The following is a 27,855-nucleotide window of genomic DNA, read 5'->3' as shown; positions in this document are numbered from 1 at the left end:
TTACATAGCACACGCACAGCAATGGGTGGGGATGGGGTGATATAAACTCAACATTAAATGATGAAAAATTTGCCAGTATAAAATTTTATTAACTAGACAATTTTTTTATAATAGACTATTTTATAGCGTCAAGTCTAGTACTACATGTCCCAGAATGCAAAGCGCTCTGGGACGTCATTCACTGGCGTCCGTTGCGGCAGCGCTGCAGCACAGAAAGCCTGTCCGTCAAAAGGTATATTTTCATGTATTATAAACATAGAAAAAGTATGTGTATAGCAACAATTATACATTTGGAGGTTAAAGAGCTAAATGACTTCTACGACAATGTCAGTTATTGTTCATTTGCAAGAAGACGTCGACAATAGTTTTGTCTGGATCTTTGTCATTTTTGTCAGTAATAAACAACTGTAACTTAATTAATGACTGATTATACCGATTAAGAATCACACTTACCGTATTTTAAAACAGGAGGTTGTAGTATGATCACAAGTCAGTTTGTTAGAGATCTGATATACATCACCAAATCGCTACCGTTTCATCAGCAGTATTTAAATTGATCTCGACTGCATCCATTAGTACTAATCTATAGATAATATTAGACAGTCGCCTGTGTCCCAGACCTAGACGTTATTTTGTGATTATTCTCCCTAAATTGCTTGCTTCAATGGATTCACCGTTCATTTGATTGATATCAAATACATAATACAAAACATTATTGTGTTTCTGTCAATGATATTGGTGGCATCAAAATCTTTTAAACCCATGTATGTTTTCCCATTTGTTCCAGTAGCCGTCTCCATGGTGATGAAGTCATCAGTAGAGGAGGAGGAGGGAGGTTGGGGTCTTGGAATCCCAGAGAAGATGAGAAACAATGCCAACTGGGTAGATATCACCCAAGATTTCAAAGGAGCTTGTAAAGGTATGAGTTAACATTATCTGGTAATGTGGCATAGTGGTTAAAGCTCAAGACATCACTGAAAGGAAACAGTGACCTTGTTATAAATGTACTATGGGCAAAAGCATCTGTTGTCCCATAAGGCAGTGGGACTGTGACAGAGGAGCTGTCAAATCCGAAAATGACAGATGTAGTATTTTTAAAATGTATTCATAGTACCCACCTGTTTAATACTGATCAATACACACTACTTTTTCAGTCAAGAAGTACTACATCGAGTACATTATGTCACAGTACATGATTTAAGTGATGGCATGAGTTATTTTTAGCATCACTGCAGCATTAACATCAGAGAGAGCAGAATTAGGGTCCTTTCTCAAAATAGACATTTTCTACCAAACACTGAGATACACAGAAATGAAAAAATATCCAGTGTTTATATGACATTTCCATTTTTGTTTAAAAACTATGGGTTCTTTTCAACACACAAATTGAGGGATATTTGTTTATTTTTTGAATAATACACTCTATGAATGTGGTGTTGGTTATATTAAGCAAGATATTACGATATGTTTTGCTTTATCTCTCCCTACTTTTACCATTTATGGTCAGTTGTAGTCTAAAATTATCTACTTTTCCTGGCAAATTTAACCGCATCACAAATCAGCTCATGCACTATGCCAAAAGTTACTGCATTCATTCAGTTACACTTTGGAGACATTTTTATCCAAAGTGACTTGCAAAGTTAAAAAACAATAGAGCGATTCATCAACGTTTCAGGTTTTCTTAGAGACAGCACATGTTTAAGGAAGAGAGAGAAAATCAAAACAAATATTAATGCTATATTTGGAAGGCCCATTTTCTGTTCCGAAATGAATGTGTACCCCTGTGTACAAATCATTCTAATGGTGGTCTGGGCCTCAGATATTGATTTGTGATTGTCTTTCGAAATGTTTCCTCTCTGTTCATTGTTTTTTTTGCAGAACTCAAACTTGGCGAATTGCTCCATGATAAACTGTAAGTATATTTTACTCCATGTTTTTATAGATAGTTCCTTCATAAAGTTTGTATTATCCTCAAACTAAAAGCTTTGTAAAGCGGGTACACTCTGTATTCATTATTCATATATTTTGTGAATTGTGTTTTTGCAGGTTTGGCCTGTTCGAGGCAATGTCGGCCATTGAGATGATGGATCCTAAAATGGATGCTGGGATGATTGGAAACCAAGTTAACCGTAAAGTTCTCAACTTTGAACAGGCTGTTAAGGTAGCACATGTACTACTGCTTTGAAATGATGTACCTTTCATAATATTTGGTTTAAGCTTGCTAACCTGAAAAGTGAATCGTGCAAAACTAGTCAGAAATATGTCTGAGTCAAATGTTTTGCAAAAAGACACAGAATACATTATACAGTGAGGAAAATACATATTTTTGAACACCCTGCTGTTTTGCAAGTTAGAAATCATGAAGGGGTCTGAAATTGTCATCATAGGTGCATGTCCACTGTGAGAGACATAGTCTAAAAAAAATCCAGAAATCACAATGTATGTAGTACATGGCCCCGGTCATCCTCTCCTTAATACAGTGCAGTCGCCCTGTCCCATGTGCAGAAAAACACCACCAAAGCATGATGCTACCACCCCCATGCTTCACAGTAGGGATGGTGTTCTTGGGATGGTACTCATCATTCTTCTTCCTCCAAACACGTTTAGTGGAATTATGACCAGAAAGTTCTATTTTGGTCTCATCTAAGCACATGACTTTCTCCCATGACTCCTCTGGATTATCCAAATGCTCATTGGCAAACTGAACACGGGCCTTGACATGTGCTGGTTTAAGCAGGGAAACCTTACTTGCCCTGCTTGATATCAAACAATGACGTCTTAGTGTATTACCAACAGTAACCTGTGAAACGTTGGTCCCAGCTCTTTTCAGGTCATTGACCAGCTCCTCCCGTGTAGTTCTGGGATGATTTCTCACCTTTTTTAGGATCATTGAGACCCCACGTGATGAGATCTTGCATGGAGGCCCAGTCCGAGGGAGATTGACAGTCATGTTTAGCTTCTTCCATTTTCTAATGATTGCTCCAACAGTGGACCTTTTTTAACCAAGCTGCTTGGCAGTTTCCCCGTAGCCCTTTCCAGCCTTGTGGAGGTGTACAATTTTGTCTCTAGTGTCTTTGGACAGCTCTTTGGTCTTGGCCATGTTAGGAGTTGGATTCTTACTGATTGTATGGGGTGGACAGGTGTCTTTATGCAGCTAACGACCTCAAACAGGTGCATCTAATTTAGGATAATAAATGGAGTGGAGGTGGACATTTTAAAGGCAGAATAACAGGTCTTTGAGGGTCAGAATTCTAGCGGATAGACAGGTGTTCAAATACTTATTTGCAGCTGTATCATACAAATAAATAGTTGAAAAGTCATATTGTCATCTCTGGATTTTTTTTAGATTGTGTCTCTCACGGTGGACATGCACCTACGGTGGCAGTTTCAGACCCCTCCATGGTTTCTGGGTGCGAGAACTTGCAAAATAGCAGGGTTTTCCTCACTGTACATTAACAAAAAAAATTTAAATGGCAATGTAACATTCTTGTACTACCTGTAATGAATGATTCAGTAACATAAATATAGTATTACTGTAATAATAATAATCATCACTCACAATGTTTTTTGCTGGGGAAATGTGCTTAATCTTTGGATCTCTCTTGAATATATAAAGGATGAGGCCATTCGAGTGAAAGATCTGAGTGTTCCTGAGCTCATCGGGATCATGGACACATGTTTCTGTTGTTTGGTGAGTAGTAAATCTCATTTAACAACCCTCTAGATAGTTAGTCTCATAAAGATGTATTAAACATCATACCTGTTGTCTTTATTTGTCTCAGATCACGTGGCTGGAGGGACACTCTCTCGCTCAGACCGTCTTTACATGTTTATACGTTCATAATCCGGATCTGATTCAAGACCCTGCTCTTAAAGCCTTTGCTTTGGGCATCCTTAAAATTTGTGACATCGCCCGTGAGAAAGTCAACAAAGCTGCTGTATTTGAGGAGGCAAGACATATTTTTATTCTTTTGGCTGTTGGTACAATAATGTTGTAAAGTATATTGTATATCAGTTAATATAAACAAAACTGAGAAAAAAAAAAATTATAAATTTGCATTTATTGTACCTTACCTAATGTAATATTTTTTTGTGTAATATTATGATTTGCTAGAGGATTGTACAGTTAATAGTGATATATGTGTTTTAAATTTAGGAAGATTTTCAGGCGATGACATACGGCTTCAAAATGGCAAACAATGTGACAGATTTGAGAGTTACAGGTGAGAACAGAAACCAATATGGTAACACTTTAAAACAAGGTTCAGTTATTTAGGTAATAGGTATAGATAAACTAATAAAGACCTACATTTTACATGTTAATGTTATTTTAGTAATATACTTTTCTTTATGTTTATTCATTTTATTGGTAAGTTATTAACTAATGTTAATTTATACAACTTAAAATAAAAATTATTTTTTAGAATAACTTAATGTAGAAAACATTGAGAATAAATGCTGTAAATATTATTTGTTATTTCATTACATTAACTAATGTTACCAGCTATTGTAAAGTATAACTATCAATCTTTATTCTTTAACTTTTTAAAAAATAATATATTTCTTTTATATATTTAAGATTTACTCATTTCACCATCTATTGATTGATTTCTGCTTTATTAGGAATGCTAAAGGATGTTGAGGATGAACTTCAAAGGAAAGTGAAGGTATGGTGATCCCACCTCAAGACTAAAGCCATTTTTCAGTTTTTTCTTGTGTTAAATGTGTCTGTGCTTTCTTACAGAGCACACGCAGTCGACAGGGTGAACAGAGAGATCCTGATGTGGAACTGCATGTAAGATTTATTGTATACTAATGTTTACAAACACTTTTTCAAAACAAGACGAATATACACTAATAGGTTAAGGGTCATTCAGCTGAAATGTTTTTAAAAAGCTTCTGGATAAAATGCTAAGGGTACATTATGGGTACATTGAAGATACTAAAATATAAGCTTTTATTTATGTGGGATTTTTATATTCACAATATAACCTACAAAAAAAAAATATTTTTACAATTTATGTCAAACAAAACATACATTTGTGTTTTTTTTTATAGGGGTGGTTTTCTCAGATAGGGTTTATCCTAGTCCCAGACCAAAATGCATGTTTGAGTGCCTTCATTTAAAAACCCCTTGCACTAACATAACATATATCAGTGCCATTGTTTTGTCTCAAGATACACACCAGCATTGTTTTTTTGTAAGGCTTGTTTGTAAAAACTACTTTAATATCCTAATATAACTAAGGCCTAGTCCTGGATTAATCTAAACCCTGTCTGGGAAACTGTCCCTATGTTGATGAGTAAACTATTTTATTCTAAATGAAGTCGAAGTATGTGACCCTAAAGCTTTGACCGGTAATGTGGTCAAATTTATGTGAGTTGTTGTCTTTTGCTTTATTTCCCAGCATCAGCAGTGTTCGGCTCTTTTCAGCCGTGTTAAATTCACTCGTCTGCTTCTCAGTGCGCTCATCTCCTTTACTAAAAAAGAGGTAAGCCATTAAATATGATTTAATTTAATGTTTCATGTAAGGCTGGTTTGCAACAACGTACAGTGTAAAAATAAATAACTCAATGTTTATTGAGCTTTTATCTCATTGAATGATTGGACATTGTTTTTCTTGATGTTTAAGACGAGTGCTGTAAGTGAAGCACAGAAGCTGATGACACAAGCAGCAGATTTACTGTCTGCGATACACTCCACCATCCAGTATGGGATACAATCACAGAACGACACCACCAAAGGAGGTAAAGCACTGCATTTGTACATCAACATAAGCGATAAATATACAACCTAACAGTCATTTAAGAAATGTGCTCCTCACCATCAACCGCAACTCATTTATTCATTGTCTGACTGACTGGTTTTCGGACCCCCCCCCCCAATACAAGTAAAACTGCACATTTTATAGTGGCCTTTTATTGTGGCCAGCCTAAGGCACACCTGCGCAATAATCATGCTGTTTAATCAGCATCTTGATATGCCACACCTGTGAAGTGGATGGTTTATTTCGGCAAAGGAGAAGTGCTCACTAACACAGATTAGAGCTGTGTCCGAAACCGTTCCCTATCCACTACATAGTGCACTATATCGAGTGTCGCCCATTTTGTAGTGGTGTCCGAAACAACTTCATTCCCTACATTCATTCACTACTTTTTGCCCACAATGCACTGTGATTTTGAGGATACATTCAATGTACACTCGCTCACTCATATTTCCCATGATGCAACGGGAGACGAAAGCGTAACTGGAATCAGCTAAAGGATACTGACAGTAAACACCAAAATTTTACGTTAAAGGCTCTCTAAGCGAATAATGTGCGACGTCACTTCCTGTTGATGTTTGAACTGTTTTCAAACAAACGGAGCGTAGCTAACGCCTCCCCCTCCCTCTCCCGTCCGTGCTTTCATGAACGCGCCCAACCCCCACCCCCAAATCCTTCTTGTCGTTTATTGGCTGGAACACTTTGTTATGTTTTGTATTGCTAGGTTTGGCCACTATGTTGATATTGCCGTTTGTCGAGCCTGAGCTGTCTACAGAGATCGCGTTTTTTTACAGTTTGATCAGCGGACAGGCAGCAAGCAGATAGTGAGGAGATGTTTGCTATATGTAACAAAAAAATTTTATGGTCTAAAACGCCTCAATTCGCTTAGAGTGCCTTTAATACAATTTTTTTTTTTATTCTTCAGTAAATAATCAACAGTAAATAAATATAACAAGCAGTTGTTTTGTTATTTTTATTATCAAATAATACAAATGATGTGACATGACATGACAAATGATGTGACAAACAGTAAGAAAAAAGACTTCACCATTTCACAGTATAACCAATAAAGCCACACAGGTGTAAGGGTTTATGACGAATCTCTGTGACAGCTCTCACTCAATTTCGTTCCCTTCTTCCCCATATAGTGGACCCAATTGTCATTTGCTGTGTGTAATAATGAATGAGGGAGCAGTTTCGGATGCAGATTTAGACAGATTTGTGAACAATATTTGAGAGAAATAGGCCTTTTGTGCACATAGAAAAGTCTTAGATCTTTGAGTTCACCTCATGAAAAATGGGGGCAAAAACAAAAGTGTTGATCAGTGTATATAGTATTTTTTAAATTATAATTTATATTAAAGGACAATATAATTTTCAATAACACTATATGTTTTATTCTGTGTATACTATAACGGTTTTCCCAAAAAAGCACTGTATAAATATATTTTATTTCACTATTTTTGGCTGATCATGTGATAATGGCTCCATGGCTGACCCAATCAATGTAAATTTAAATTACTTTTTAAAGACTTTATCTCATTTAGTCTTATAACGTTTAAATTACTAAATGTACATTTTAGTATTTTTACAGTTTAATTTCAATTAGGTATTTGATTTATTAAGAAGTTAGTTTTACATATAAACGTGCTGTGTTTTTTCCAGATCACCCAATCATGATGGGTTTCGAGCCGCTGGTTAACCAGCGTCTGCTCCCACCAACTTTCCCACGCTATGCCAAGATCATCAAGAGAGAGGAAATGGTCAACTACTTTAGTAAACTCATCGAGCGCATTAAAAGCGTGTGTGAAGTCATCAACATAACAAACCTGCACAGCATCTTGGTAAATAACTCTCATATAAATGCATTGGTTTAGGGCTATAATAATAACATTGGTGCAGATGGCCTGAGGTCACTGCTCATGTGGGGGTTAACAGCAAAGGCTGATGATTTTACCACATTTAAGGGATTGTTATAGGTGTCACTTTATTTTGTGTATTGTATGGTTTACGGTTACTTTATGTCAGCTATTAGGGTTCGGATATGTTGGCTCTTAACTGTTTATAGGCTGTAATCCATGAATATATTGACTATATAGCTCATCCAATCAACTTGAACTATATTTTTTAAAGTTTATTTCTTTTGTTTATGCGTTCAGGATTTCTTCTGTGAGTTCAGTGAACAATCTCCATGTGTGCTGTCTAGGTCACTGCTGCAGGTAAGGCTGAATCCATCTCAGATAAGCTTGTGTCAGGAAATAAAATATAATATAATGGTATTTGATGATCATTGAAGGCCACAACACTTATCTTTTGTCTGTGTGCTTGTGTGATGCAGACCACATTTCTGATTGATAATAAGAAAGTGTTTGGGACTCATCTGATACAGGACATGATCAAAGATGCTCTGCGCCATTTTGTTAGCCCTCCGGTTTTGTCCATAAAGTAAGTGATCATAGTCACACATTGACGTATTGTTACATTGATGATTAACTTGAATTTACTGCTTTCTAGTATTAATTTTGATTTGCAGTTGTGGCATTCAGCCGTTTTATTACTTAATACGGTATTTACTGCCGTCAATGACAATGTTGTGCATCATAACGCTTAAATTGGTAACTGATGTCTACAATACTGAATTGTTGTTAATTTCTTACAATTGCAAAACCATTTTGCATTTCAGCTATTGATTTAGTAAAAACAATACAATCTCATGCCAATTTGTACATATTTCACAAGGTGGCTAATTTGTAAGACCAAAAACATTTTTGTACATGTAACTAGGGCTCATAACGATTAATCACAACTAATCGTTTGCGGTATAAAAGTTTTTGTTTACGTATCATATACGTGTGTACTGTGTATAATAATTATGTTTATATAAATACACCCACATGCATGTAAATATTTAAGGAATATTTACATATGTATATATAAATTTTATATTTATATACAATTAATATTATATATAAATATAAATAACTAACATATAATTATTTTCTTAAAATGATACATAAATGTGTGTATATTTATATTTACTTAATTATTATACACAGTACACACACAAATATGATGTAAACAAAAACTTTTATTCTGCAAACAATAAGTCACACTTAATCGTTATGCAGCCCTACATGTAAAAAACTCAAATCAATATTCCATGTTTATTTATTGAATCTTTTTAGCTTGACATCAGGTTCCTGATCCCCCGTAGAGGTTATCGTTGCGATAATGTTTCATCCTAGAGTCACAAAATCATTTTGCTGGTGTTCCTTGTTCCCACAGATGCAGTTTAAACAATAATCACCAAGCGAAAGATTTCATAGACTCTTTTGTCACACACTGCACACGGGTTTGTTTTTATTTTACTTGCTCATATTTATATAAGAGATGATAAAGTGTTATTGATTTAATCAAATAAGATGTTGGTGTGTCTTGTAGCCGTTCTGCAACCTCATCCAGATTCACGGACACAACAGAGCACGCCAGAGAGACAAACTGGGACACATACTGGAGGAGTTCGCCACCCTTCAGGATGAGGTACTGGAGGTTTTTGCATAATAACAGCTTTGAGTCTGGTTCGGTTTGCACCTTATTCTGGCCATGAACTGTTCGGAGCAGAGAGCAGTGAACTTTAAAGCTCACACAACACAGTGTTTCTGCTTTTCCCATGTTAATTTTGAGTACCCATAGAGTAATATTACATCCTTCATATATCCAAAGAGTCTTAAGTTTTATTAGATTTATAAAAGACAGCTTTACCTTTAATAAACCCGACCCCCTGGAGGCGTACCGCATGCGGAGCGAGTCACAAGCAAGCAACACACAAAACATTACCCGTTATCTCTGGACAACTTATGATTCACTACAGGTTCATGTTGTTTACATTTTATGGACTCACGTGCCAATTGCCTACAAAACACAGACATTTGATATCGTTTTACTTACCGCCTGTGACTCCTGACACAATTGGGACCGCCCTATTTCAACAAAATCCACCATTAAACAAACACACACGCAGAACTCTGCTGCTAACCCGAATAAACAAACTACATCCATTGTTTCCATAATGCTGGGTTCATTGGGAAGCTGAACAAGCTTTAATTTCGCTCACAAATAACAACACACTTCTCTGGTGACGTGTCAGCTATTGATTGGTGTGTGCGTACGCTATTTTGGTTAAAGTTGCCCATATAAGGACTTCCACTGTACTTCCTGCACTTCTGTAATGCTACTTGTAAAGGATCACACGACATCTTTTGGTGTTTTTTTAGGCTGAAAAGGTGGATGCTGCCCTTCACGGTCTGCTGATGAAATTGGAACCTCAAAGACAGCATTTGGCCTGTCTGGGCACCTGGATCCTCTATCACAACCTGAGAATCATGATCCAGTATCTGCTCAGCGGCTTCGAGCTGGAACTGTACAGCATGCATGAGTATTATTACATTTACTGGTACGACAGCTTCATGTTAATCAGGGGTGTGATTCTTCCGGAAAAATCCGGAATTCCGGCTTTTACGACCTGAAAATGAGGCTTTCGTGAATCATGCAAATCCATTTTTTTGTGTTTATGTGGGGGGGGGTCCAAGGCACCGTTATAAATGACCGCATATCACTCCGCAAGTAGTCTATTTATTTGTCACGATCGAACTCTATTCAAAGCAGAGCTCACCAAACAGCTTGCAGTCAGATCCGGCGTGTGGTCTTGGCTGCGAATAAAAAAAATCATGCGTTCGCCTACAAATAGAATGAGAGGAACACATCTTTCACTCTCAACCAAACTAACAAACTAGCCAATCAGAAGTAGAATGGGGAGGGGTCTTTGAGGTGTGGCTGAGATCCAGCTGCAGATGCCGCGCGGCCGCGGAGATGTCACAACAAGTCAACGTTGTCAGCAGAATGAAGAGTATGTATATGAAGCCTAGGCTAGGTAAGTCGACCTAATTGATAAAGGACTTAAATCAGTGGCACTGGGCATGGATAGAAGGTATAGGCAGAGACAAACAGCATTTTAGTAGTAAGAAATTAAGAGAACCTGCCTGGTGTTTGCTGCTTTTACAAAACTGTCAGTTTCAAATTAGACCGCTATATGCCAGTAATGTAAATATCAGATTTCTTGTCGAGGTGAAATGCTGTCTCGCAGTATCAATATAAAGTTGCGTTTGTGTCAAAATGTTTGCTTGCATTATTATTCTGTAATCACTCACGTTAACGCACGCATATAAGTTACGCGAATCAGATCCAACGTCATCCTGACGAACACACGCCTGTATTTGCTCCTCTTAATAGTTTGTGAATCTAGCAGTAATGCTTGCGATTACAGAATAATATAATGACAAACACACACATTCATGGATCTGGTTTCCCTGTGTGTGTGTGTGTGTGTGTGTGTGTGTGTGTGTGTGTGTGTGTGTGTGTGTGCGCGCGCGTGTGCGGGTGAAACGCGTAGCTCGGCTGCCTGTGCCAAAGAACTATGCAAAATACAAATGCACTTGACTGCCTTTCCAGAAAGTCACAACATTTGAATTAAGTAACTTTAATGTTACTTTATCCACTTTAAATTCAGCGTTCAAATGTTGTAATCAATAATTAATCTGTATTAAATGTCCCCTCTAATTATTCTATAAACATTAAACATGTTTTTACCAATGGCAAATCTCATTTATCATGTTCTGTATGTGGTTTGTGTGCCTTATTATTATTATTATTATTATTATTATTATTATTATTATCATCATATGCAACCAAAGATTTTACTAAAAGGGCACAAATTTGTTTACAAGAACATAAAAATCCTCATAGATCTAGTCACTTATTTGTACTCTCAAAATGCACCACATTGATACCTTTAAAAGCACAAAATGATTTTGTTCAGTCTGATGCAGTGGCAAGGCTACATAATGGTCAGGGTGGCACTTGCCCATGCTGATTGACGATTGGCCACTCAGATCGATCAATTTTGAGCTCAAATTATATTTCAACTGTATTTTATTATATATATATCTGTGTGTGTGCGTGCGTGAGTGCGTGCGTATGTATGTCGCCACGTCATGGTAGGTGTGCCGTATATTTTCCTGCTTTTTTGTCTCTTGCCAATCACACCTATGGTTAATATATTTTGAAAACTACAAGCCAAAGCGCAGTAACTACGTACCGTAAAACTTCAAATAATAGCCCAGGCTTTTATTTTCCCAAACCTATCATCACACCAGGCGTCTAAAAGAGACAGGCGTCTATAAGAGACAGGCTTTTAATTTAATTGTTCCAGCATGACAGCAGGAGGTTACCACATATTACGTTTTATTTTTAATTTGAATGTGTTTAACAAATTAGTTCGTGTAATAACAACAGTCTTAAATTATTGGCAGTATAAATAAAGCAAACAATGATATGTTTTTTTTATTGGTTGTTGCGTGAAATCTTACCCAGATACAACAGTGCTATTTTCTGATTGGCTATTGTGTAGCCTCTTTCTTTTTTTTTATTGGCTCGCTCGACTAGAACTCTAGTGGAGACGGGCTTGATAGAGAGAGAGCAGTGCGGCCAGATACATTTTGGGCGCTGCAGCATATTAAATATGATAAATAGTGTTTCCGCGTGAGAAATACAATGTGTGGCGGGAGTTCATGCATGACAAGACTAAAAGCCCGGCTATTATCAGCGGCCTCAAAACACTACCGGCCCACCGGGAAAAGTCCTGACTCTCCGATTGCCACTTCGCTACTGTCATCATCACCTCAATCCTGGTGACGAAGCTTGTTGTGTTGTCATAGTGATGAGTAACGGAACGACTGCGTCTGTCACGTGACATCTACCGGTAAGCAAAAAAAACTTTAGCGTGTTCAATCTGCACCATAGAACTGTCTTAAACAGACTATCTGACGGGTTTTAGAAGATTAAATACAACCCGAAACTAAAAAACAGACCAGGCCTTTATTTGAGACAGGCGTTTATTTACCCAAACCTGTCGTCACACCAGGCGTCTAAAAGAGACAGGCGTCTATTTGGGACTAGGCTATTATTTGAAGTTTTACGGTATTTGGTCAAAATTGAGTTCAGGGATGAAATAGGCTTTGTGAGATCTGATGTGTCTTGTGACAAAGTCTCCTGGTCCAATTTTGTCTCATTTTAGAGAAACAGGTTTCAGTGTTTGCGTACTTACAGCACTTAGCCTTTGTAGGGCAGTATAGTACTATAGTGTTGCAAAATTCTGTAAACTTTCCATAGGAATTAATGGGAATAAACTGGGAATTTTTAAAAATAGCAAAGTTGCCTATAACAAGGAACTTTAACAAAAATCTTGCAGCATAATTTCAGCTCAAGCTGTGATGCTCTTTCTTCTACATTCTGCTAGCCAGTTTTCTGTTATCAGACAGAATTAATGTACCACCCAAAAGTTAGTTTTTTTTATGTTTTTAAAAGTCTCTCATGCTCACCAAGCCTACATTTATTTGATCAAATATCCTTCAGAAATCATTCATATTTAAATAAAATGATACTTAGATTCATCAAGCCTGGATTTATTTGATTTAAAAAAATACAGGTTTGATGAGCGTAGGTATAAGAACAACTTATTTAAAATATAAATCTTTGTCGGAACCGATGGTGTAGTGGGTAGCGCTCCGACATGTGGTGCTTTTGCACTTTGGGCAAACCGGGTTCAATTCATGGCTCGTGGTCATTTGCCGATCCCATACCCCTCTCTCCTCCCTGTACTTTCCTGTGCTGTCCTCATTCACTGTTAGTAATAAAAGGCAAAAAAATACACACTATATAGTTTATATATATTTCCCTAAATTTCCAAATAATTTACATAAATTTCCAATTTGGGATATTTCCAAAATTCCCTAGATTAAGTTCTCATCATGCTCCCCTAGAGTTAAAGATTTGATTTTTATTGTTTTGGAATCCATTCAGCTGATCTCCGGGTCTGGCGCTACCACATTTAGCATAGCTTAGCATAATCCATTGAATCTGATTAGACCATCAGCATCGCGCCAAAAAAACAACCAAAGAGTTTTGATATTTTTCCTATTTAAAACTTGACTCCTCTGTAGTTACATCGTAGATCAACAGAAAATTAAAAGTTGTGATTTTCTAGGCAGATATGGTTAGGAACTAAACTCTCATTCTGGCGTAATAATCAAGGACTTTGCTGATGTAACATGACTGCAGGAGGTGCAATGATATCATGCAGCGCCTGAAAATAGTCGTCTTAGTGACTTTCAATAGTAGGGCACTATTTTCGGCACTGTGTAATATCATTGCGCCCCCTGCAGCCATGTTACAGCAGCAAAGTCCTTGATTATTACACCAGAATGAGAGAATAGTTCCTAACCATAGAAAATCAACTTTTCATTTTCTGTCAGTCTTAGTACACAATGTAACTACAGAAGAGTCAAGTTTTAAAAATATCGAAACTCTTATTTTTATTTTTTAGCACGATGCCAATGGTCCAATCAGATTCAATGGACCATGCCAAGCCATGCCAAAAGTGCCAGCGCCAGACCCGGAGATCAGCTGAATGGATTCCAAAACGGCAAGAATCTAATGTTTTACTCTGGGGTAGCTGGAAAAGGAAAGTGGAGTGTCCCTTTAAAGATTGTGTAAATTTACCGAAAACTTTCCGCCCCTTTGCAACTATATAGTACTAATGTGCTGCTGTCTCCTGCAATACATACACAGGTATCTGTCAGAGTTCCTGTACGCTTGGCTGATGTCCACTTTGAGTCGAGCTGACAGCTCTCAGATGGCAGAGGAGAGAATTCTGGAAGAGCAGCTTAAAGTTCGGAGCAGCAAGAAAAGCAAAAAGAAGAAGAAAGGTTGCTTCTCTATCACCATCTCTGTTTGAAACATAACATTTGTGGAGTCATTTTCTGTATGTGCACTGTGCTTCGCCCCGCTACTTTACGTGGATGAATCTGATCTCTGTGATCACTGCATCAGAGCAGATCTGTCATTATACATCCACGTCACAGTTAGAAATAAAATAAAAAATATATATTTACATTTTAATACTTTTATACTTTCTTTCTTATACTTATAACAGACTTTGCCAAGCAAATGAAGCAGTCTAGCCAATCGGCTAATTTCAGTGCTCATTTTCTGTTGTTTCCTCAGCTCGTCCTTTGAGTAAAGAGATCAGCATGAGTCAAGCTTACCAAAACATGTGTGCTGGCATGTACAAGGTAAAGCCACCTGACAAACACGACACATACCTGGGAACTTAGTTAATTAAATGTTTACTTGAAATGAACATCAATCAAGCTTAGTCTTTAAAATTACTGGTTATTTGGCTATGGTCGTACTGGTATAGTAAAACCAAATAATGAAACTTTTAAAATTAGTACAGGTTGATGGTATGCAATTTCAAATAAATCCTACTTGCAGTCTAGTCTTACTCTCACTTTGGCCCTGCAGACCATGATAGCGTTGGATATGGACAGGAAGGTGCGCAAACCTCAGTTTGAGCTGGACAGTGAGCAGGTCCGTTACGAGCATCGATTCGCCCCTTTCAACAGCGTCGTCACACCACCTCCAGTGCACTATATACAGTTTAAGGTAGCACCGTTTTTCTGCACTTCCTGTTTTGCAATTTTTCTCTGGAAATTACACTAAAAAGAACATTTGTGTGTGTGTGTGTGTAGGAAATGTCAGATTTGAAGAAGTACAATCCTCCCCCTCGCTCAGCGGATCTCTATATGGCGGCCAGTAAACATTTCCAGCAGGCCAAACTTATACTTGAAAATGTCACCAGCACAGATGCAGAGGTACATACAACATCAGATTAATGTATAGGAATTTACCCAGAAAGCATTGCTCTCCTACTGCTTAAGTTGAATGGTGATCTCAATTATATTATAAATAAATAATTTCTAAAAATGTACTTGAAGTAAATGTTGATTCTGGGTGTTGTTTTTTGTTATTGCAGGTTAACCGAATCCTAAAAGTGGCCAAACCCAATATTGTAGTGATGAAACTTCTGGCTGGAGGACACAAAAAGGAGACCAAGGTACAGGATGTTTCAATGTAAAGGAATGTTTGGGGTTTAAAGGATTAGTCCATTTTCTTTAAAAAATCCAGATAATTTACTCACTCATCATCCAAAATGTTGATGTCTTTCTTTGTTCAGTCGAGAAGAAATTATGTTTTTTGAGGAAAACTTTCCAGGATTTTTCCTCATTTTAATGGACCCCAACACTTAACAGTTTTAATGCAGTTTGAAATTGCAGTTTCAGTGGAGTTTCAAAGGACTCTAAATGATCCCAAACGAGGCATAAGGGTCTTATCTAGCGAAACGATTGTCATTTTTGACAAGAAAAAAAAACATGCACTTTTAAACCACAACTTCTCGTCTATCTCCGGTCCTGTTACGCGTCAGCGCGATCTCACGCAATATGTCATCGAATCAAGAGGTCACGGATGACGTATGCGAAACTCCGCCCCAGTGTTTACAAGTGTGGAGAAAGAGGACCGTTCCTACGTTGTTGTATCTGTCAGTTTATTGTTTACAATGGTCCGTAAATGTGCGTTTCATATATGCAACACGTAACCTTTCAACGTCATTACGCAATTACGGGAGGTCGCGCTGGCTCGTCACACAGCCGGAGGAAGAAGAGAAGTTGTGTTTTAAAAGTGCTTTTTTTTCTTGCCAAAAATGACAATTGTTTAGCTAGATAAGACCCTCATGCCTCGTTTGAGATAATTTAGAGTCCTTTAAAGCTGCGTTGAAACTGCATTAAAACTGTTATGTATTGGGGTCCATTATAGTCCATTAAAATGAGAAAAATCCTGGAATGTTTTTCTCAAAAAACATAATTTCTTCTCGACTGAACAAAGAAAGACGTCAACATTTTGGATGACATGTTGGTGAGTAAATTATCTGGATTTTTTTAAAGAAAATGGACTAATCCTTTAATACACGGTGTACAGTGCATTATCCAGGCTCAAGGCACTGGATAATAGTCGATGAAATTTTAAAACAGTAACTTTATTACTGTAAACATGATTTTTGTTTTTACTAACCAATGCATGAGCCAGAATTGTTTTCTGTGGTATTCACACCTGCTGCCTATAAAGGAAGCTTCTTATTGAAACTACAACATTCCTTGAAATGAATAAATGTTGGTTAGATGTTATTTGATTTTAATTGAGGTTTTTTTATTTCTATTTAGGCTCTTCCTGAATTTGACTTCTCTGCACACAAATACTTTCCTATAGTGAAGATAATATAAGGAGAATCATGGTTTCATCCTACACTTCACCAAAACATGAAATAAACCCACTGAAACTGACACAGTAACCATCAGTGTAATAGGAGTCATCTGGTGTATTTTGGTTTCAGAATTAACACTCAAGGTATTGAAAAGATAAATGCATTGTACTGAGAGGTGCAAAGGTTTTCTTAGGCTATCTTAGCCTGATGGTTGTTTTATACAGTGTCAGTAACAAATATACAAAAGTACAAGTGTTAAAGTGAGAGAAAATCCTTGTAAAATGAGTTTTTGAACAATCTGATGATGACTGATAAATTAAAACTTGTGCTGTTCACATGTGTGTGTTTTCAATGCTGTAGATCGTCTTAAGCTGCATGCACACCACCCCCGGTTAGCACTGCCAAAGCGACATGATGTAGTTCACTTCGATGAAGCTCGGCAAAACGAGTGACTGTTGGTGACAGAAAGTGCCCAGCTATGTGACAAAGTTAAAGTTAAGAAAGTTCACCTCTATGCAAACAAGAGGAACGTTTTGGGAACGTCTACCAATGGGAGGGAACATGGGCGGAAATCCCGGGGGGGTCGGGGGGGACAGGACCCCCCCTATCTGAGGGTTGTCCCCCCTAAAATATCATTAGAATATGTGTATTGAAAATAATTTAATGATTTATAATACTTAAAATAGTTGTGTAAGAAGTGAAACAATACAAATGCAAAAGGAGCAACAACAAAAAAAAACGTTTTAAACATTTTGATTCCCCCTCCCTTGCCTCACAGTGGTTTGGTCCACTGCCCACGCCCCTTTTACCTCACCACCACACATTCCGGTGGTAGAGAAGTGTACGGAGCCGATGCGTTAATCAGCTATATACAATACAACGTTTCACATCACTTATCAGTTTATCCTCATATGTTTTAAAACTGGACTATTTTGACATATAAACATGAACATATTTCGTTTTCTGAGAACAGAAGCAGATAAACGATCAAGAAAACATTTTAATGCATTCATGCAGAGGTGAGGCAGAGCTGAAAGTAACAAATTACATTTACTCACCTTGCTGTAACTGAGTTTTTTGTGTACTTTTACTTTGAGTAGTTTTTAAAATATGTACTTTACTTTTACTTAAGTGTTTAAAGTATTGTAGGTTACTTCGCTACATGTTAAATCATATCCGTTACTGAGTAAAAATAAATAAAAAAGTAAGGTGATAAAGACGTGCCACGGTCGGATGATTGATTGATGGGCGGGGGAACACGCAAAAAGAACCATGGAGAGGGACGAGACAGGCGCGGGCTAATGCAGACCCTCAATTCAATTCTTATGAAAGAAACCCCTGGCCTTTGACGCAAAGCGATTGTTTCATTCAGGTAGGGTTCGTGCTCTTGTATACGGAGTTTGAGAATTGCCGACCGGGTTTTAACCGCTAATTTGCACGATGCGTTTTTAATACATGCACATTATCTTCCAAGGTCTAGCAGCTTCGCGTCAAGTCAAACAATTTAAGAACGTCCTCGAGAATGCGCAGATCATTAGACATTGCAGAGAGAGAGAGAGAGAGAGCGCGAGAGAGAGAGATTGAAAGACATCAGGTACACAGGTCTGGGAGCTAATAAACGTGTAAAGGATGTATAGTGTATAGCCATGGCACTCATCTCATTATATGCTCATTTATGTACATAGTTTAATAACAATGTATGTTATTAGCAATCCATCAATTACAACCTTCATATAATGATTGTATTTACTAGCTGAGTGCTGACCTCATATTATTTTTGCTTCAAAAGTGCATAACTCACCTGTAAAAATCATTAAATAATTCCATAAATGTTTCTTAGTTATAAAAAAGCTTTTTATTTTATTAACATTTGTTATTGCACTTTAATTGTAGAGATGTTTACAATTAAAAACATAGTTTGAGATGTATATATCCTTCCTTTGTGAACTATACTAGAAACCCCTCCCCGCTGTAAAAAACTCTTAAAATTAAAATGACTTTTTACTTGAGTAGATTTTTAGACCAGTAAGTTTACTTTTACTTAAGTAAAATATTATTAAAGTAACTTTACTTTTACTTAAGTAACATATTATTAAAGTAACTTTACTATTACTTAAGTAGAAAATTTTATTACTCTTTTCACCTCTGCATTCATATGTATTAAAATTAAATTTGCGTCCGTTCATAGAGAAAGAGAAACGTTTTCTATCTGTACCCATTTCCTTGCAAGTACAATTTTGCCTGTATTATTGGTGTCCCCTTCAAAAATTGTTCTTGAAAAATTTTATGTTTATTGTCCCCCTCAACATTTAGATGAGATTTTCGCCCCTGGGAGGGAAGCAGTGGAGTTCACGTCATTCGTCAGCTACTGATCTTCACAAAAAGAAATAATGTCTGAATTAAGTAATGTTAAAAGTATTTATACCTGACAAGCACCGTTGAATTGGGAAATATCCTAAACCCCGAGTTGTCTGGAATGCAGCATAAAAGGACAGTTACTTGTTTGTTTATAATTAATAGTAGGACAAATAGAATTAGGAATGCCTCCTAATGACCTCAGTAAAAGAGACACAAAGTCTCTGGCAGTGTGCACACAACTTAAGCATAATAACTACACTGAACAAAATTATAAACGCAACACTTTTGTTTTTTCACCCATTTTTCATGAGCTGAACTCAAAGATCTAAGACTTTTTCTATGTTTTTTTCTTAAAATATTGTTCACAAATCTGTCTACATCTGTGTTAGTGAGCACTTCTCCTTGGTCAAGATAATCCTTCCACCTCACAGGTGTGGCATATTAGGATGCTAATTAGACAGCATAATTATTGCACAGGTGTGCCTTAGGCTGGCCACAAGAAAAGGCTACTCTTAGGCCCTGTCCCAAATGGCGCACTTCATGTGGACTTTCAGTCTTGTGGCCTTAAATTGCGCGTTCTCGCTTAGTCTACGAGTCCGTAGGGTGTCCCATCTGTCATTTTTACGCTTTGAAGTGTGCTCATCAGCGCCTCCTTTGCCCCCTTGATACGGTCTTCAGCGAAGCCCGCACTGCAGCAGGCTTCGCGCACTTTACCAACCCAGAAGTCCTTGCGAAAGGGCAATCAGACCAATCAGACGACGGAAGGGAGGAGTTCACACTGACGGGCAACTTCTCTACCTATTTCCGGTGTGATGCTCGAGTCTGTCCCAAAATACGACTCTGGTGCACCTACGTAGACTCGCATCAAGGGTCCCTAAAGTCTGGACTATGTGATGTCATCAAAGTGTGGACTCTGAGGAGGACCACAAGTCCAGAGTGTGCCATTTGGGACAGGGCCATAAATGTGCAGTTTTATCACATAGCACAAATGCCACAGATGTCGCAAGTTTTGAGGGAATGTGCAATGGGCTCTTTGCACGTAACTACTTACTTACCGGAAATGCGGCTCTGTCTTTTCCGGTCTAAACATGGTGCTGTTCTACACTAGGGCTGAATCCCAAACCGCCCACCTCCAAACTATATAGCACGCAAAAAGCGCTACTTTGCGTACCACATAGTATGGAAGTAGGCGGTCCGGGATCCAGCCCAGATGTTTGCAAGAGTTGCCGAAACTTTCGATAACGGACGTACATCGCCTTTGCAAGTCCTCCTCCAAATCACCTACCAGCAAATTAGAGAAGGGCTTTAAAATGTATGCTGCTTCATACATCCACGGATATGAAGGTAACTTAAGTCTAACTTGTATCTCTCAGACTTTATGGCTTACGTTAGCTTGCTGAGCTAATAAACAATCCCGGTCTGACAGAATATGCGTGTTGTAATGTAGTACTGCTTTCTAGTATTAGGCGGAAAATGTCTATCGTTGTGTCCTGTACTTGTACGTGCCTAACTTCGCATTGTGTTAATATGTGATTGGCATTAGTGTCAAACAAAGACAGAGCCACAAGTGAAGTCGCTGTACAGGCTTTCTGTTTCAGATCCATGAAGAAGCACGAAAAACCTCATTGTGTAAATGTAGGGTTGCACTTGTAATTTGTGTCAGAGTTCCGAGTTCAGCAGTTCCAAAAGGTTCGAGTTCAAATTGTGTGTTGTGCTTAACATGGTCATGTTACATTTTGACCTTCTTTATCGCTTTGTATGTGCTCACTGCTCAACTTCCAAAAACTGCTCAAGCTGTTCAAGCCTCTGTTCTGCCCTACAAAGGCAAAAGACCTTAACTCGCTATAGACCATTTCAATCAGCCACCGCTTTCTGAGTTCAACATCGCTAGGAAATCCATGGTAGCTTAAAACGCCGTTGAATTTAGACGATGACGTGCATGTGGGAACACAACAATGTTCACGATATTTTTTCTGTTGCCTCTGGAAAAAAACTATCTTTTTTAAGACTCATTTTCCGCTGTTTAAGCCGCCATATTTCGCCAAACCGGAAAAGGGTGAGCCGTATTTACCCGTTGCGGATATGACGTCAAGCTGATATGTGCAAGGAGCGAATTGGCTAGTGACTGCAGGAATGTCCACCAGGGGTCTCATTTATAAAATGCTGTGTAAAAACCATCTTACATTTGATCTTACAATCATTTAACAAAAATGTGTACACGCAGAAAACGTGCGTACCCCTTTCAGATCTATAAATCGCAAATGAACTTGAACTTGTGTGCTCAGCTGAGCAGTTTCAGATCTACGCCTTTAAACGATGCCTAATTAATGTCATAGACATATAAAAGAGCGCTTGTCAATGTTTAACCCTTATGTGTTGTTGCTGGGGATGTTTTCATCCACTGCAAGGTTTTTTTACTATTTATTTGGCCATAACTTTCTGTTTTAACAAATTGAAAGATTTTTTGTGACAAATCTTATATTTACATATATTTTAAGAAAATGCTTTGAAATTTTTCAAAAACTCAACGATATAACGTGGGTACAAATTTACTACCATTTCATGTTGTTAGTGGATGAAAACATCCACTAAATTCAACGACTATAAAAAATGTATCAGATGAATATTTTTTCCAATTTTTTTTCATAAATTTGTTAATCAACCTCAGTACTAATCAAAACTACCAAATCTTCACAAAAATGCCATGATTTTAACTCTTTAATTGCCAAGTTTATAAGTGGTGTCACTGATTTGGGTAAAAACACACAAAATGACAGATTTTCAATATAAAAAGTGATTGTGGACTTTTTCACAGTATTGGTCATGTCAAAGATTGGTAAAAACATTGGCTTTGAAGCATTTTTAGTTTTTGTGTACCATCAGTTTTTATTTATTTTCTCCCTCATTTATTGTTAGTGGCTGTTTTTGCCCCATTGACTTCCATTATAACAACATTTTTTGATTGCAGAGCTATGAAACTTTTTTATCATGCATTTTTGAATGTTGGTGTTTTTTCCTTTTGCTAAGAGGTGAAATGTGTAATTTTTACTGTTGATCACCATGTGGCACTATTAACCGTTTAGTAGGCCTATGCAAAAACAGAGCTTAATTTCTGGCTTGTACATTGAGTTATATGGAGTATAACTCCATAATAAAAGTGTAGTATTGTGTGCGCGCACGCGTGTGTGTGTTATTGAGTTCATTGTTCAGTTTATTTGAAGTTGTTTTTGTGTTCATAATAGATGGTGTTCAGAAATCTGATGCAGAGAAGATTTTTACAGAAAATCTTTTTTTCACGCGCGCACACACACACACACACACACACATGCTTTTATTATGGAGTTATACTCCATAAAACACAACGTACAAACCAGAAATTAAGTTTTGTTTTTGCACAGGGCTACTAAAGGGTTAATAGTGCCACATGGTGTTCAACAGTAAAAATGACAAATGCATGATTTAAAAATGCATGATAAAAGGTGTCATGGCTCTGCAATCAAAAATGTTGTTATAATGGAAGTCAATGGGGCAAAAACAGCCACTAACAATAAATGAGGGAGAAAAAAATAAAATCTGATGCTACACAAAAACTAAAAATGCTTCAAAGCTAATGCTTTTACCAATCTTTGACATGCCCAAGACTGTGAAAAAGGTTTTAAAAAATCCAGTCCACAATAACTTTTTATATTAAAAATCTGTCATTTTGTGTGAGTTTTTTCCCCAAATCAGTGACACCACTTATAAACTTGGCAATTAAAGAGTTAAAATCATGGAATTTTTGTGAAGATTTGGTAGTTTTGATCAGTACTGAGGTTGATTAACAGATTTATGTAAAAAATTGAAAATATATAACATTTTTATAGCCGTTGAATTTAGTGGATGTTTTCATCCACTAACAACACGAAAGGATGTAAATTTGAACAATGCACAAGGGTTAAACCCAATTTCAAACAACAAGAATGGCTTATATTTCAAAAAACCTGCAGCAATCAGACAAGTAAAAGTGCGTACGTATGCTCAGACCCTGACGTGGCGCTAAGCACTTTTCCACGTCAAAGACAGTTTTTATAAGTATGGACTTTGACGTGGATTTTTACGATCAAATCTGTGCGTACACACGCTTTATAAATGAGGCCCCAGAGCACTACCATAAACCGTCTCCAACGCATTTTAGAGAATTTGGTAGTACATCCAACCAGCCTCACAACCACAGACCATGTGTAAGCACACCAGCCCCGGACCTCCACATCCAGCATCATCACCTCCAAGATCGTCTGAGACCAGCCACCTGTGCAGCTGCTGCAACAATCGGTTTCAGGGTTCCCACTCTTTTCTTGAAAAGATTTTCCAGGACGTTTCCAGGACATTTTCAGGACATTTTCAGCTGCTACAGTGTGAGTCAAGTTATCACAACTAAGGCTGGGTAGTAGTGATAGTATCATATCATCATTGCTGATATCAGTTTAAAAATCCAAACTCTCACAGTCAAGCTGTATTCGCAATCAGTCACTAACGTTAGAAAATATTAACTATTATCGGACTTCTAAATTAATTGCATCTCCTCGCACCAAGGCACATTACGCATCTGGTATAGCATAAACTGATGAGTTATGTGTTTTTGACTCTAAATTATTTCGATTTATCCTATCTTTGTAACTGTTTTGTCAATTATATTGCTGAAATGGATAGACCTTTTGTAAAGCTAAATATGTTTAAATGCAAAATCCATTTAGCCTACTGGTGTATGAAATGGATCTGAAGTATATCATATATCCCAAGCTTTGGAGAAGCTTTGCTATTTTCTACAATTGTACCTTATATTTTGTACATTTAACCAGATTGCTTAAAATGTTTATTCATCTCAGTCTGTCTCTCTTGTACTTTCTCAACAAAATATTTTATGTTCAATAAATCACCAAAACAATTTCCTTTACTTTATCTGTTTACTGTTTACTTACAGTTGACTTAGTGCATCTGACACCTGGGGCCTATACCATGAAGCTGGTTTAGTTGGTTAGCCAGCTTTGTTTAGGATTAGTTTGTGCAAATCCTGGGTTTTGGGTACCATGAAAATAGCTTTTACCAACAAGGCCTGCACATTGGCTTGGTTTTGTCAACCTGAAACTAATCCTGTAACCCTGAGTTTGTTTAACCATTTTCATGGTACGGGCCCCTGCATTCTTCAAGTAAAAATGAAAATCACTGCAAAAATAAATCAAAACTATAAATATCAAACTCAAATCCTATACCGCGGTGCAAAAAGGTCAATATAAAACAAAGCAATGTCACTTTATTTTTAAGAAATTCTCAATGATAAAATAAATGAATGGGAAACTGAAATCACATTATTTTGAAATGTTTTAACTAATCTAGGACTGTCCCTAACAATTATTTTGCTAATTGATAATGAAGTAATTTGATATTTTTGGTAATAAAATAATAACCTTTAACATTACATAATAATGACAATGCAATAATAATTCGTCCAAATAAAGTATCAAAACTAGTAAACACATTTATATAGCCTAAAAAAACAGAATTATGTACTATAACAAATGCCTACAGGGGGCGGTAAATTACCCACTTCAGTTACTTTAATTTTAAATGGATGCTTTTAGCCAAACAACGTTTTAATCCATTTAAATCTTTAATATTAGTCCAATTCTTTACAGTAGAAATGATACAGTCACTGTTATTATTGAGCAAGATTTAAAAAGCAAACGCAGTAAAAGACAGAATATAATGCATTTAATTTATGACGTATACAGTCTACAAATGCAACCTCTGGATGCAGCATTTTGTATAAGAAACGGCCAGCATTTGACCTCCCCGAGAAATCTCGTGACATAATTAATTTCGCGATACATATTTAATCGCAAGAGATCTCGTCACACCCCTATATTTTATGTATTATACTTACTGTACACAACACATTATTTTTTCACTTAGACTTTGACTCGAATGCTTTCACAGTGAATCCTTACGTGTAACGGTTCACATTTACCAAAAGCTGGCAGGTACACACACACGTACACACACACGTACACACACACACGTACGCACGCGCACGCACGCACGCGCGCACGCGCACGCACGCACACACACACACATACACACATTATCTTTTTAAGCCCAACTGCAGCAAATGGGGAACGGGGTACAGAGAGTGAGGCAGAGCAGTGCCATTGAGTAGAGCGGTGCTGAGGCAGAGGGGAGGAGGAGAGGGACGGGAATGTTACGTTGTAGGTTCAGTAGACTTGTTATTCTCTGCTTTTCTACAATGATTAGCTGAAACTGCTTCACCACGCTGCTGAATCGTGTTGTCAGACAGGAGTACCGCACGTGCATATTTGCCACAGAACTCACATGTCCGTAGTTTAGAGGGGCAAGTCCTACCAGCGTACTATGTCGTCAAATTGCGCACTTGCTACGCAAACGCATACATTGGCAGGTTTGTGTTATATGGGGCGGTGTGCTGGCTACATGCGGAAATGAAAGCAGACAAACGCTCCAGCCCAATATTACACGTTAAAGGCAGGTCAAAACAGACATTCATGCATAACATTTTTAACCCGTTTGCGTTCATCCTACCAGGAGGGAAAATAATTTTCCAGGACAACGCAAGCGTTTCCAGGACATTTGACGTTTCCCCCCATTTTTTATGTGTTTTCCAGTACTGGAAAATTGGTCTTTCATTTTCCAGGTTTTCCAGGTTTTCCAGGACGCGTGGGAACCCTGGGTTTGCATCACCAAAGAATTTCTGCACAAATTGTCAAAAACCATCTCAGGGAAGCTCATCTGGAGGCTCGTCGTCCTCTACGGGGTCTCGACCTAACAAATGCTCACATTCGATAGCGTCTGGCACTTTGGAGAGGTGTTCTCTTCACTACTGAATTCTGGTTTTTACTGTACAGGGCAGATGGCAGACAGCGTGTATGGCATCTAGTGGGTGAGCGGTTTGCTGATGTCAACGTTGTGGATTGAGTGGCCCATAGTGTCATTGTTGTGCCATTCATCCATGACCATCACCTCATGTTGCAAGGATCTGTACACAAATCCTGGAAGCTGAAAACCAGTTCCAGTTCTTGCTTGGCCAGCAGACTCACCGTACATGTCACCTATTGAGCATGTTTGGGATGCTCTGGATGGACGTACACAACAGTGTGTTCCAGTTCCTGCCAAAATCTAGCAACTTCACACAGCCATTGAAGAGGAGTGGACCAACATTCCACAGGCCACAATCAACAACCTGATCAACTTTATGTGAAAGAGGTGTGTTGCACTGTGTGAGGCAAATGGTTTTAACCTAAAACTGCCCATTTAGAGTAGCCTATTATAGTGGTCGGCCTAAGGCACACCTGTGCAATAATCATCCAGTCTAATCAGCATCTTGATATGCTACACCTGTGAGGTGGATGGATTATTTTGAAAAAGGAAAAGTACTCACTAACACAGATTAAGGCTTTGTCCACACGAAGCCGGTGCATTCCCTATCAGATAATTTTTTTTCCTTGTTCTAAAATTTTTTTCCATAAACACAAAACCACTAAAACCGACTGAAAGCGGTGTAGTATATATGCCGGACCAGTATGGGGCGCTGTAATTCTGCCACAGATATACACTATACACGAAGAAGACGACTTTGAGCATGCGCATAACCAACGTATGGTGTTGTCCATTATCGCTTGTTGCTCACCACAATTGCATAGAAGCAATAGATTTTGCTGTAATAAAGCTAGTAGGCTTTAGTAGCTTCTGTAGCATGAACACAATCACGCAGTCCGCCGTTATTGTTGTTGCTGTTACGTGTGACGCTTCCGACACGTGATGTGATGACGTTTTCGCTTCACAAAATATACGGATTGGCTGTACAGACGAAACCGCAAGGGTGTCGATTTCAGATTTATGCACTTTAGGACCCGGTTTCAAAAAATTGCGGTTTCACTCTCTCAAAACGCCGGATCCGTGTGGACGAAACGGCAATACGATAACAAATTTATACGTATACAGTGATATGCGTCTCCGTGGGGACAGCCCCTTAGACAGATTTGTAAACAATATTTGAGATAAATAGGTCTTGTGTGTACATTGAAAAAGATCTTTGAGTTCAGCTCATGAAAAATGTTGATTTTATAATTTTGTTTGCAGTGTAAAAAGATACCTGTAACAACAACTAAATTTTGGATTCACATCGTTCGATAACGTTCAATAACATTATTTATTCTAATCTCTATAACTTTACATAGATCTTCCTGTTAATGTTTTATTGTTCATTGGCTGGGAAAAATTTCTCAATGTTATCTCAACAATATTGTTCCTCCGTACCTGTATTTATGTAGTTGTGATGTGTGGACTACGCTATTTCGCTTAACATTTAAAAAAAAAAACTTTCTAAATTTATCCTAATATAAAACGAGCCTTTATACAACAATTTTTGCCCAATGTATGTTCTGCGTAGTATTTAATTAAACTTTAGCTTCATTATACCAATTTAAACAGTAAAACAGCACAACTAAA

The 27,855-nt window shown here is 37.6% G+C and overlaps 1 protein-coding gene across 2 annotated transcripts; it reads left to right on the top strand.

Moving 5' to 3' along the window:
• The first annotated feature begins 85 nt into the window (after positions 1-85).
• Positions 86-17,315, top strand: naa35 (N-alpha-acetyltransferase 35, NatC auxiliary subunit). 2 transcript variants are annotated; one of them, XM_055168217.2, is made up of 23 exons: positions 86-232; positions 791-919; positions 1,879-1,912; positions 2,047-2,161; positions 3,617-3,691; positions 3,783-3,950; positions 4,157-4,223; positions 4,624-4,667; positions 4,745-4,795; positions 5,409-5,492; positions 5,634-5,748; positions 7,431-7,609; positions 7,925-7,984; positions 8,104-8,210; positions 9,051-9,117; positions 9,207-9,305; positions 10,040-10,218; positions 14,451-14,587; positions 14,886-14,953; positions 15,186-15,326; positions 15,413-15,535; positions 15,697-15,777; positions 16,940-17,315. In XM_055168217.2, exons 1-23 carry the CDS (start codon positions 145-147, stop codon positions 16,997-16,999), a joined length of 2,271 nt encoding a protein of 756 aa, XP_055024192.2. In that variant the 5' UTR covers positions 86-144; the 3' UTR covers positions 17,000-17,315. The 2 variants fall into 2 exon arrangements, with proteins under 2 accessions (XP_055024192.2, XP_073723591.1); XM_073867490.1 differs by having other exon boundaries at positions 93-232; positions 788-919.
• The last annotated feature ends 10,540 nt before the right edge of the window (positions 17,316-27,855 follow it).

Source organism: Misgurnus anguillicaudatus, chromosome 5 (genome assembly GCF_027580225.2).
Source record: "Misgurnus anguillicaudatus chromosome 5, ASM2758022v2, whole genome shotgun sequence".
Lineage (NCBI taxonomy): Eukaryota > Metazoa > Chordata > Actinopteri > Cypriniformes > Cobitidae > Misgurnus > Misgurnus anguillicaudatus.
Note: the sequence above shows the minus strand (reverse complement) of the source record. Positions and strands in the feature narration are given on the sequence as shown.

Excerpts from the sequence above, each read along its gene's own strand:
- naa35 (XM_073867490.1), top strand. The coding sequence starts at position 145 with ATGTCCCAGAATGCAAAGCGCTCTGGGACGTCATTCACTGGCGTCCGT. Across the intron at positions 2,162-3,616 it reads ACTTTGAACAGGCTGTTAAG|GATGAGGCCATTCGAGTGAA; the intron begins GTAGCACATGTA and ends GAATATATAAAG. Across the intron at positions 15,778-16,939 it reads GACACAAAAAGGAGACCAAG|GCTCTTCCTGAATTTGACTT; the intron begins GTACAGGATGTT and ends ATTTCTATTTAG.